This window comes from Gekko japonicus, unplaced genomic scaffold (assembly GCF_001447785.1).
Source record: "Gekko japonicus isolate JY-2015 unplaced genomic scaffold, Gekko_japonicus_V1.1 scaffold798, whole genome shotgun sequence".
In the NCBI taxonomy this organism is placed as follows: domain Eukaryota; kingdom Metazoa; phylum Chordata; class Lepidosauria; order Squamata; family Gekkonidae; genus Gekko; species Gekko japonicus.
The window spans coordinates 183,903-196,890 of NW_015168072.1; the positions used below are offsets into that span (position 1 = coordinate 183,903).

A 12,988-nucleotide genomic window follows, 5' to 3' on the forward strand; every position below is an offset into this window, starting at 1 on the left:
AACTATTAACTGTCTTGGTGACCATGATGGAAGAGAAAGGCGAGGTACAAATGTTGTAAATAAATAATACATTCCTAAAAAGCTTTGTTTTGGAAAAGTGATGGGGTAAATCCATGCTATGCTACCTTGAACATCGTGGAGGGTGTGTCTGTGTGCAGACTAGTGTGTTTGTGATGGTACCACTCCATTTCTTATCAGTTGTATACAGACGAAGCATTGTCTGCTCTGATTGGCAGCAGAATCTTAGAAAGAAGTATTTCTCATCACTTATTGACCAGTCTCTATTGTTCCATTCTTGAGAAAATTGAGTTAACAGGTGGTGGCTGGACAACTCCAGGCTGTTCTGGATGAGGCAAATTGTTTAGATCCCTTCTAGTCTGAATTTAGGACTGACTATGGGACTAAAACAGCCTTGGTTACCCTGGTGAATGACTTGCACAAGTAGTTAAGTTAAGTTGCCTTTATTGGTAAGTTAAAACCACAACATACATATACATCAGTGCAACTATAAGATTATCTCTGTGAGATCTCTTGGCGTACCTTTATAGCAGAGTTAAAGAAATTTAGCCACCTTCTCGATCACATTAGATGAGAAATCATTCAAAAGTCTATAAATCTTAAATGCATCAGAACAGTCCCTCATCCTAACTAGAACAGAATGTAAATGCATATAACATAAATCTGTATACAGATGACAATAAAGAAGAACATGAGTGATTGACTCAACACATTTTTGATTACAAGGGCAGTATCTGGCTGAGTAGGCTATCTTATTGAATCTGCCATAAAAAATAGCAGAAGGCATGGCATTACATCAAATGCTCTGCGCTGCTGTGGCACCTGCAAAGAAGACCGCATCATGCTAGCCCCTCTCACGACTTGCACGAGTAGATGGAAAGAGGGAGTGTGATTCTATTGATTTTCCTGGACCTCTCAATGGCTTTTGATACCATCCACCATGGTAAATGTCTGGACTGTCTATCTGGGTTGGGATTGGGAGACATTGTTCTGTGTTGGTTTCGGTCCTACCTGGAGACTAGTTTTCAGAAGGTGGAGTTGGGGGACTGCTTGTTTCGTCTTGTCCCCTATGCTCTTGCTCCATCTTGTCCCCTATACTCTTTAACATCTATGTGAAACCACTGGGTGAGGTCCTTTGGAGATTTGGGCTGGGCTGTCACCAACATGTGGATGACACTCAGCTCTGTCTCACACTTCCAGCAGGGAGGCTGCAGAAACCTCAAACTGGTGCCTGGAGAAAGAATTAGAGTGGATGAGGGCAAAGAAACTGAAGCTTAATCCCAACAAGATGGAGGAGGAAGAAGAGGAGATTGGATTTATACCCTGCCCTTCAATACCCAAAGGATTCTCAGAGTGGTTTACAATCTCTTTTCCCTTTCGCTCTCCACAACAGACACTCTGTGAGGTAGGAGGGGCTGAGAGAGCTCTTCTGAGAACTGCTTGTGAGAGAACAGCTCTGAAACAACTTGTAACTGACCCAAGGTCACACCAGTAGTTGCACGTGGAGGAGTGGGGAATCAAACCTGGTTCTCCCAGACTAGAGTCCATGCTCCTAACCACTACACCAAACTGGCTCTCTAAATGGGGGGGAAGGCCTGACCCAGGATTTAAATTGTCACCTGTTCTGGATGGGGTTGAAGTTCCCTTGAAGGAAGGGGAGGTCCATAGTCTGGGGCTGCTCTTGGACCCAGACCTACTGCTGGATAAACAGGTGGCAGCTGAGGCCAGGAGTGCCTTCTACCAACTTCCACTCATTAGCCAGCTGTGGCCTTTCCTGGACAGAAAAGATCTGGCCAATGTGGTGCATGCCCTAGTTACATCTAGATTAGATTACTGCATGCCGTGGTTATGTCTAATTTAGATTACTGCATGCCCTGGTTGCATCTAGATTAGATTACTGCATGCCCTGGTTGCATCTAGATTAGATTACTGCATGCCCTGGTTACATCTAGATCAGATTACAGCATGCTCTGGTTACATCTAGACTAGATTACTGCAATGCAGTCTATGTGAGGCTGCCCTTGAGAAGTGTTCAGAAACTTCAACTGTTACAGAGTGCTGCAGCCAGGACGTTGACTGAAGTGGGTCATAGGGACTATGTCACCCCAGTCCTGGTCCAGCTACGTTGGCTTCCAGCTTGTTTCCAGGCACAATTCAAGGTTCTGGTTTTGACCTTCAAAGCCCTATATGGTTTGGGACCAACATACCTGAAAGACCTTCTACTCCCTTATGAACCTGCCCAACCACCCCAGTCATCTTTGGAGGCCTGGCTTCAGGTGGCCCTGCCTTCTGAGATTCAGCAGGTGGTAACTCAGGTAAAAGCCTTCACACTCATGGCACCAAAGCTCTGGAACTCTCTCCCCGAGGAGATTCACTCTGTCCCCCTCTGTTGCTGTCTTTGGCCAGTGGATGAAGACATTTTTTGTTTCATTTGGCATTCCCTCAATGATCCCTCCTTCCTTGCAGAAAAAATAGTTGGATCACTCCCAATCTGGGCACCTCAGAGGAAGGGCAATATTAAAAAGTAATGAATAAATTGTGAGTATTGCATGAAACAATTCTTTCAAAAATACCACACCGCTTCAGGCACTGGTCCTTAAGTAGAAGAAAAATCCAAGGAGTGGTATTGAAACAGGATTTGGCACAAGAAGAAGAAGAGATTGGATTTATACCCTGCCCTTCGCTACCCAAAGGTGTCTCAGAGCGGCTTACAAACTCCTTTCCCTTCCCCTCCCCACAACAGACACCCTGTGAGGTAGGTGGGGCTGAGAGAGCTCTTGATAGAAACTGCTCTATTTCAAGAACACCTCTGACAGAACTATGGCTTGCCCAAGGTCATCCAGCCAGGTGCAAGTGGAGGAGTGGGGAATCAAACCCGGTTCTCCCAGATTAGAGTCAGCACGCACTTAACCACTACACCAAACTGGCTCTTCATGTCCCACTGAACCTTGTGTCTTCATAATCTCCCTCCCCACAGATCTTTTTCTATCTTCAGTTGGTGGTGGGAAGTGCCCTCAAGTCGCAGCTGACTTATGGTGACCTTGTAGGGTTTTCAAAGCAAGAGACATTCAGAGGTGGTTTGCCATTGCCATTTGCTAGCCAGGGCCGGCTCTGCTTCTCTTCTGAGATCTGGTGAGATCAGGCTAGCCTGCGCCATCCAGGTCAGATTCTTCACTTAGGTGGTCATGAGGACCAATCATGAGGAGACCTGAGATATCTATTTTGGGTGGTGAGTTCAGGTGACACTGAGAGTAGCGGCATTTTCAGTGGACAGGATCCAACCTGCACAAGTTCTCTTGTTGTGACCCATTGAAATGAATGCAGATTCCTTTCACTTCAGTCATGCTTCTGCAGGAGAATTGTCCTCCATGTTGACCAGTGGACAGAAGTGCCATTTGGATTTTTCTCTTCAAGAACCAAGACACCTTGGGCCTTCATCCGTAGTTCTTCAAGAGACTGAACTAGCACAATCTACATTCCTTTTGACTATTGTTTCCTGGTTTCCATTTCATTCCAGCGGGACAACCCATTAGAAGGACTGATTCCTTATTCCAGGCAATGTCTTTTGACCTTCAAGGTCAAATGTCTTAAATCTCAAGAACATCTCCCTCATCAACAGGGAATGTCTCTGGCTTCTTTTCCCACCCCCCAATCCTTCTTAAAAGTTCTGCATGGTCACCCTCCTTTGCCCCAAAGGCCCCACCCCAAAATATATGAGAAAGATTTCCCTTTGTGGAAGAGGAAATAATTTTTAAAAGGCCTCACTTTCCCTTGGACTGCTACTAGGTAGAATGAGGAGGGCGAGAATGGATTCCCTAGATTTACTGGAAATGGGATAAGTATCACAAAAAGTCACACAGAAGTTAATGTAGGGACTCAAGATCTGACATGCACTTCCTCACAAATTAAATCCCCCCCCTTCAGCCTACAACCTTTGTGTTTATACAGCAGAGACAGTAAAATGAGGGAGGGTGAGGGATGTGGCCAAGTTTAGCTCTAGCTTTAGTGCGATGGAGCGAGGGAGGGGGGAAAGGTTTTTCCAGAGATGTGTGAGACTTTGACAATGCAGGGGGGGGACCCCCATAAAACCTTTTGAGGGGAAAGTCTGGAGACCAAGGAGAGAGGAACTTCAGATCTCTTCTCTTTAAAGTCGGCTTGTTTTTTTGTCTGGGTGAGTAGATTGGTTTTGTGTGTGTGAATGAGTTTCCGGTCTTTTCTTTTCTTTCTTCCCCCTCAAACCAGCCCATTTGAATTTTTCCCCCAGTTTGTTTTTAAAAAGAAGAACAACACTTTTATGGAACCTCTTTCGTGTCATTTCTCTCTGTGTGTGTGTAGGGGGAGGTCTGCGGTCTCCTTTACTTGCTTCCTTTTTAAAATGGAAAAGATCAACTAGTCAGTCACTCTTAGAGACGCCCTTGCCTTTTGGAGCCGTAGCCTTCACCACCATCCCCAAAGCTGTGTTGCCAGATGTCTAGCTGATGAAATCCTTGCCTTTTGAGATAATCCGAGTATGAATTCCATACTCCACCTCTCCCTCACAAATATGTCCCACTCAACAGTGGAATAAACTTCAGGAACAGCCAACTGGAACCTCCTCTATGGTTTCGTCCTGTTAAGGTTTGAAATAAACTAATGCTGAAACTCTGACTTCAGAGCTAACTTTTAAAGTACTGCAGTGGTGTTGTCTGAAAGGCTTATCGAGGCCTTTGTTGCATCCATGGTGGAGGGCTAGCGAAGGAGGGAGTGATCTGTGAATGGAACTGGACGATATCTAAGTTGCTGGGTGCAAAAAGTAATGTTGTGTCTGTCTCGCTCAATGTGTACCAGCCAAATTTGGGGAGGGTTTGTTTGCTTCCCCCCCTCCTTTTAAACAGAAGGGGGGTAACTAGAGGTGGAAAGCATTTGGTAAAAGTGGGATGGAGGTCTGTGCTATGCATGTGTACAGGGAGATATGAAGAAATAACACCCTGTTTAACGATTGTACAAATGTACTTAATTGCAAGATCGGAATTTATTATTATTTTTTAAATGTCTTATGGGAGTAAGATATTCACTGTATCAGGATAATTAGATTTCTCCTGTCTGATTTCAACTGGGGCTTTGTTTCTAGGAGCAAAAATAACTGAGAAAGAAGAAAAGTAGACCATCTACATGCCAAGGTGGGAAAGGATTGAATGAATGCCGGTGTACTAATAATACTCTAGTGGGCCTTGTCCAGATTCTGGTACAGAAATTGCTCTAACTATGCAATTTCGTGGGCGTAGAGATTTGGATAAATGTTGAGTCACCATATTCCTCCTTTCTGTAGCTTCTAAGCAATCCAACAATGACCCAGGTGGGGTCATTAGTTTTGGTTGATCTTACATGCTTTCAGTGTGTGATCAGTGAAGGCTCTTAAGGGTAAATAAGCCAGCCTACTTACAGTTTAAGATTCCGACCAAAGTCAGTTCCCATCGCAAACCAACAGGTCGCAAAGTTCTGCTGAAGTTCATGGCATTCGAGAAGTGTGTGAACAAGACTTCATGGAAAGATGGAAGACAAATTCTCTCCTGGAAAGGCACGATAAACCTACTGAGTGGGGAGACTGGAAACAGATTTCAGGCAGCAGAAGGATCAGGTTTTGCGTTTTTTGCCCCGGCACATGCATTCGCGGATGCCAGAGCCGAGAGAGAAGCGCAATTTTAGAAATTAGCATCATCCCGCCAGCGTCAAGAATGTAGAAGTCGCTTAGATTTTTACGATTTTACTGGAATTGCCCCGCTGAGTTCAATGGAGCTTTACTTCCAAGTAAGTGTGCAGGGGAGGGCAATCAGCACGAGCTCTCCCACTGAAAGCAATGGGACCAGAAAGTGCTTAACCTTGACTGGATCATGTCCTGAGGACAGACGCCTTCAGTGAAAGCTCGATGGGTGGTTAAGACAGAGAGGAAATAACAGTGGAGCTAGATGAAGTTTTAAAACGACAAGGCTCGGGGAGAGAAAAGAAACCCCATACTACCCTGAACCGAAGGTGGGCATTTAATCCAACTAATCTTCATACCACCAATTTATCTGGTGTCAATGGGCTTGGATTTTTAATTGTTAAAAAATCGTAAGGGACCCTGGAGGTCCCTTTCAACTCTATGATTCTATGAGAATAAATTTAGCCATTCAGTTCCCCCTACGGAATCGACGACCCCCCCCCCCCAGTCCCCCTTGATACGGGGTGGAAATTATGCCTCTTCTCAACTTTTTTTGTTTTCCAATAAAACCAATAAACACAACCCGCCATTAAGATCTCCTACGCAGGCCATTTAATTTTATTTTTAAAAACCCTTTGTATCGTGCCCTTTTAATGCGCCTCAGGCGGTTTACCATTATTATTAGGACGCCCAGTCCCACCGAAGCAAAGTGCCTGTAAATCCCATTGATTTCAATGAAGCAGTTCTATCTTTAGGGCTAAACTCTGGCTACAGGTACAAGAATAGTACCGATCTCTTTCTGTTCCGCTCCCCTCCCCCCGGTCTCGTTTTCTGATCTATAAGGATCAAAAGTACACCCCAGAACTCCACTTCTTCTCTTGAGTCCCTTGGGCAAATTCTCAAGACCTTAAGCTGAGCGCCGACTTCCTTAAACCTGTCGGGGATTCGACCTTTCCTCTCTTTCACTTTCGAATCCTCCAGAACCGCTTCCCCGACTGCGCGTAGGAGACTATGGTGGTGGACAGAAGAAACTCCACACAAGCTCAGAGGCACTCCTCGCATTTAAAAACTAAGCAAATGCACCGAAAAACACGGTCGGTGGCAGTGTTCCCTCTAAACTGAGTTAGTGTGAGCTAGCTTACAGTATTTTAGCCTCTGGCTCGCGCATTATTGTCTTAGCTCGGGAAGGATGGTTCCGGAGCAAACTAATAGAGGCAGCAGCCAAATCGCTCGCTCACAACCGCTGTTCCCTCTAAACTGAGTTAGTGTGAGCTAGTTCAGTTTTTTAGCCTCCGGATCACACATTTTTGTCTTAGCTCAAGAAGGATGGCTCCAGAGCAAACTAACTCAAATCGCTCGCTCACAACTTTAGCGCCAGTGTAGCTCACAAAGTAATTTTTTTTCTCACAAGACTCCGCAGCTTAGACGGAGCATTGGTCGGCGGTCAGTCCCACACAGCCCTAATTCAAATTAACTCAGCCTTTATACTGTTTACACTGAGGGATCAGATTCAGCCGAGGAGCAGATGAAGAGAGGGGGTGGTGGCGGGGAGAAGAGTCCAGCCTCAACCGAGATCCCTTGGTGCTCATAAACTTTATGGACCGGGGAACCTGAAAAATCCACCCAGGTGAGATCGTTGCTGATCTGACTCCGCCTCGTCACTATCCTGCGCGCGTGTATGAGGAAACTCGTCCTAATCCCGTCTAGGATTAGTTTGGGATATGGGAAGGATTTTGACCATGGAAAAGTGAACTGTCTCAAGACAACCAACTGGGCTAAGAAGAAAGGGTAGAGAGAAGGGAGAAACGAGGGTCTTCTACACTGCCCGGAATACCTCTTCCAATCAAAGTGCACCGACCCTTTCAATCCTCCACTTACTGACGAGGAAACCAGGCCCTTGGCGTTTTACAGAATTTACTTCTGTGTAGGGATGCTTAGGATGGTAGTCTTCCGTGACTGAGGGCTGAGTTGACTTGGAGCGAAGTCCTCCTGAATTCAACCCGATTACTTCCGAGTAAACGTATCGAGGTCTGTAATGAAAGTCTGCATCTCTAAGAATGCATACCCAGGGGGAGCTAAATTCCAGTAAGCAGAGCCCCCCAGGGCAATACACCCTGGAAAACAAATCCCAGTTAATTCCATGGGACTTAATTTGGCAATAAGTGAGCACCCGGGATTGGAGACTAAGTCTGCCTCCGTAAGACTGAAGCATCCCAGTCTTTGGGCGCCTTCCTGCAGTTTCTGATTGGGGGCCTGATCCTGCGGGACGTTCTCCCGCGCAAGGCCAGTCGGAATGAACCGACACGGCCCTTCTCTTGCTTGGCTCGATTGCATTTCGGCGGCAGCGCCTGGAGTAGAATCCTTCCATCTTGCCCTTGAACCAAATGGGGTGTCTCTCTCGGCAGCCACGAGGGATTCCCCTTCTCCCCCCCCCGCAACAGAAGTCTGGCGCTAGAAAATCTCGTACCAGACTCTGAATGTTATTACAGGTCTCGTGGCTCACAGGTATCATCACTCTGTTTGGTAATGAAGGCTGAAATCCTAAAACCCTTGGAAGTAAATTGCATTGCAAATACGTTGAGGACTTGGGGTGGGGATGCAAACCCAACGCGTTCAAACCAAGAGGAGTTTATGCCGCTGAGCATTGTTACACAGGAGGGAACCCTGACGTTAGAGACTTTTCTTCCAGTCGGGGGAAGAAAGGCTTTTAGTGCTACAGCTAAAAACAGCTGGTTTACTTTGAAATGGCGTGATCCCTCCACCCCCCAAATAAAACAAAAACGCTCTTGTGAATGCCTGCAGTCAGTGATTTCAGTTCGTCTTTGAACTATCTATGGTTTTGACCTTTAGTTGTTCTTCCTTTTAACGGTTGGTGGCACCGCTGAATTACTTACAGTACAATCCATAAAAAAAGTTACTCCAGTTTAGCCCATTGATTTCAGCGCGTTTAGACTGGAGTAACTCTGTTTGGGATTGCACTGTTAATCTCCAGTAGCCAACCAGATTGCACTGTTAATCTCCAACTGGGCTAAACCAGAGAGAAAGTTCCACCTTCGCTTTTCGCCTTGGAACAGTCGGTCGCCGGAGATTCTACAACGACCCGGTGGGTTTCAAGGAAAACCAGGGAGACAACGGAAGACAAGCCCCGCTTGAAAGAAGGAAAGGTGTTGAGCCAGAGCGCTACCGTTCTGGTTTCTTTCCACTGAGAACTTCCCGCTGAATGGGGGGAAGGAGTATCTGGGATTTCCCCGTCCATATCTCGCTCTGAGCTGAAGTTGGACTGGAGGTAGGGGGAGTCTACAAATTCCGAGGCCCAAGTGTGGAGAAGCAGGGCTGGTTCAAGCCCGAGGAGAAAAATACAGAAGAAATCTGCAATGATATTGGACGATCGGCTGCCCTTTAACGTTGCCCAGAATCTGCCTTCCAACTCTACCCTCCCACTAAAATTGACCAACTAAAATATCACATAGTACTGTAACAACTTTCCTACTCGGGCAAACTTTTATCTCCTCCCTCGATCAGTCTTTCTGTTTGTTTCTTTTTTTGCTTGCCGAATAAGAGCTCTGATGAACAGGGAAACGTATTCAGCAGAAAAGAGCAAGAGACCGGGAGCACCTTAAAGACTAACAAATTCGCGGCAGGGGAGGAGCTTTCGTGAGTCACTGCTCTCTCCCTCACTCTTGCCCTTTTCTACTATTACCCTATCGACTTCATTTAATGGCAGTGCGGCCCCGTTTTGAACTGAATGTGATCCTTCCCCCCCCCCATACTATTAACTTCAGTTGAGGCAGGTTGGGGTGCTCCTCTTGTTTTAGCCCAAGACAGTTTAAGTCTTCGAGGCATTTGAGGGTGTATTTCCTTTCCCATTCACCTCTGTAATCCTGGTGTGGCAAACCTTCCCGCTGGGTTGTGTCACATCTATGTAAAAGCGAGTCCACAACAGAACTAACCCCCCCCCCCGTTTGCTTACAATCAGGGTCGTACTTCTCAGAGTTTTTCTCACTGGGCTGCTGGAAAATTCTCCAGAAGTTCAGGCCTGTCTGCTAAAGGGTTGGTGTGGCAAGTAGGTGGTTCCTGGACTCGAGTGTAACTTCTACTGCAGACCAGCCGAGCTACTCTCTGAAACTATCCTTCATGGTCAGGAAAACGGTTTTCTCCAGCCGTAGTCAGTGGAAGGAAGGCGAGACCAAGCTATGGACTCGTGATTTGACCTCTGATGAAATCTCCCAGAGGGTTTGCTCTTCCAGGAGTTTCTGAATTGGGTCTCCCATTTTTTGTGACCTGATGACAAGAAAGTCCTCATAAAGAGCGCCCCAAATCTCCTGATGCGCGTTTGTGGATGCTGCTACAGGTGTCTGTGTATGTTGGCGTGCACAGGCCTCAGGTAGGTTCTCTTTGGTATCACTGGGGATTAACATGCTCTTCAAGGCAATCCCAAAAACACTGCCTTGGGAGTAAAGCTCACTGGCTAGCCGTGAGTAGGACGGTGTGTAGATCAGGATTTTTTCTCCTCCTTTTCTCGGGCATATCAGTATGTGCTGTGTCGAAGAGAATACTCCACGGAATTCCGTGCATTTCAGAAATTACCAGCGCAAGTCACGTCACGTGCTCGCAGACCCCTCCATACCCCCCCTTTATAATTCAGTTTGAAACGTATTTTAGGTTGGTGACACAAAGCTCTCCAGTTAGGCCGAACCCTTCTTTCCACTTGGATGCTGATAGTGATGTTGATGGTGATCCAGTTCAGTCTTTTTCGGAACGAAGGAACAAGGGGAGAGAAACAAGGTGCCGGGACTCCGTTAATTAAATTGCAGATAACTAGCTCTCGCTGGGAGGGTTCGGGTTATAAAAGCCCTCCGGAGACATAAGAGAGTGTGTGTGTGCGCGCATATATACTCATTGTCGTGTCTCCAGAGGGCTTTTTGTAACTTGGATCCTCCTAGGTTTCTGTGTATACATGCAACCAAACATCAACATCCCAAGAGAGAGAAGGTAAAATATACAGTAGTGAAGAGGGCTTTTTGTAACTTGGATCCTCCTTCTGTGTATACATGCAACCAAACATCACATCCCGAGAGAGAAGGTAAAATATACAGTAGTTAATCTGGAATTTTATAAAAACGCTAGGCAAACCCAATGGAGATCAGGACAGACATTCCCTAGTGTGGTCTGGTGGTCGAAGGATGTGGCATTAGCCTCTTAAAGCACAACCCCCATCTCTCTAGGCTAGGTCGGACTGTCTTTCTGCTCACGTAAGGCAACAGGAGACCATCTCCAGGTGCGACTTCAGCCTCACTGGTCGCAAACTTTATTGGTTTTTATTGGCATCCTGCAGTCCTGTAACTGGCTCGCCTGCCTCCTCCCCAACCTTCAGGCCGGAGAGGAGAAGGGCTTGGGAAACCTGCTCGTCTGAAGCCGAAGGGGGTCCCTTACCCAACGGTCTGTGTTGTTCCTGGGGGTCGCCTTTTCTCTGCAGGCTTCAGAACCGAGTCCGGCTGGTGCCCGCTAAGTTTCGATTGTGCGGAGGGAATAGTCGCTCCCTGTCATTCCAAACAGGCCGAGGATCCCACCATACCAGCGAGACAGGCCCCCTTATTGCCCAATCTCCCCTTAGCTGGCCTACTCGGTGTAACCACCAGCCACCAACCCTCAGCAGAGGCCAAACGGGACCCCCTAGCAGCGAACCCGTGACTATGACCACCAGGATTCCTATCATGTATATTATCGTGATCGCTTTTCGGTGCTGATCCTCTTGGGCTGAAGACGCATTCTGTGTCGGGGGGGGAGGGAGGAGTGGAGAGAGGGAGGGTGAATGGCCAACTGCAGATGTCTGCGCCGAAGATTTCGGTCTTTTTTTAAAAAACACACACACACCCTCCCTTAACCACTAAAGTTTGCCATTAAAATTGACACCAGGGGATGTCCGTCGAAGCCATGTCCATCTGGGATTGGCTAGCCCGCCGGAAGTGGCTCGGCCGACGCATTTTCCAACAGATAAGTCCATTGCGAGAGCCCGTCTCCCTTCAACATTTCCTCTGTCTCGCCCACACCCAACGCAACAGAGAATCGCTCGGTATATTTCCTTCCCCACCCCCCCAAGCTCTTGCCTGGAGGGTGGATTTTCGCAACATTTCTGCTACTCCCCTCCCCCTCCCCATTTCAAGAACTGGCTTTTCTTAGTCTCTCCCCCCCCCTCCCGTTTTCCTTTCAACTTGAGGCGGGGTGGTGGTGGTGCTTCTATGGGGCAGAGGCATGGATAGCCACCAATCCGGGCTGCGCTTCCTTCCGCCTCCTTTCCACCACCCAGGCTGGAGAAGTCATCCCCACCATGAATTCCTTGCTCCCAAGATCAGCTCTTCTTGTTTATACGCGCCGAGGCGCAAAGAACAGGCGCCGTCTTGCTTGGAGTTCGAAGCTGGCAAGTTCCCTCCGACCCTCCAGCCCCCGGTGTCTCCTCTCCCTGGGCTGGAGCGGAAAGAACCGGCTTTCTCGGCCCGCCAGGGTAGACCTCCGCAGCCCAGCTTCGCCTCCAGCGCCCTTCAACAGCCTTCGTTAATCGTCTTTCCTCCGCCGCGGCCACCTTGCGGAGAATTAACTTCCGCCGCTCCGAACGGGACTCGACTAGGAGGAAGCCCTTCACCTTCGGACTTCGCAGAGAAAAGAAACTACGAGATGTCCATCCTACTGAAACCTAACTATGGATCAGGGAGGCGCAAAGGAAGACAAGAAGACGAGGAGGAGGAAGAGGAGGAGGAAGAAGAAGAAGAGGAAGAGAAAAATTTCTTTCCTAAAGCCCCGTCTCTAGACCTATCTCAACGCGATCAAACTTCACAAGGTGGGTAACGGAGGGGGGGATTCTTTCTTTCTTGCAACAGGAAGACCCCTCCGGAGGAGTGTTAGAAAAGGTGATGATCTAAACAGGTAAATATTAGTTTTAGATGGAAAGACAAACCATCTTATGTCTACGTCCGCTGATTCTTTTGAGTTCAGATGTCTTTTAAAAACAAATGTGTGGGGAGGGTGAAGAGGTAACAGAGAAATAGCCGGGGTTGTGGGAGAAGAGAGGATTCCTTTCCTTAGAAAGCTGAAGAGAAAGTTGGGTTGCTCACGGGTAACAAGTGGTTGGACTGAGAAGACGAGTTGTGTGCATGTCGGCCTTCGAGGCTGACCCTGCAGAGAGGCTTAAAATAACTAGTCCGTAAGTAGGTCAACAAAATCAACACTAGATGCTAAGTAGGGTTTAAAAAACCGAGTTGCAGTAATTTAATACGTGATTAATAAAACGAGCAG

At 47.4% G+C, this 12,988-nt stretch overlaps 1 protein-coding gene across 1 annotated transcript in view; it reads left to right on the forward strand.

Annotated features, from left to right (window-relative positions):
- Positions 1-11,926: 11,926 nt before the first annotated feature.
- The window catches only part of HOXB9 (homeobox B9), a 44,821-nt gene continuing 43,759 nt past the window's right edge, over positions 11,927-12,988 (forward strand). The window contains exon 1 of the mRNA XM_015414616.1: positions 11,927-12,533. Within this exon, the coding sequence (XP_015270102.1) occupies positions 11,951-12,533 (583 nt within the window). The 5' untranslated portion in view covers positions 11,927-11,950. The remainder of the gene's footprint in view (positions 12,534-12,988) is intronic.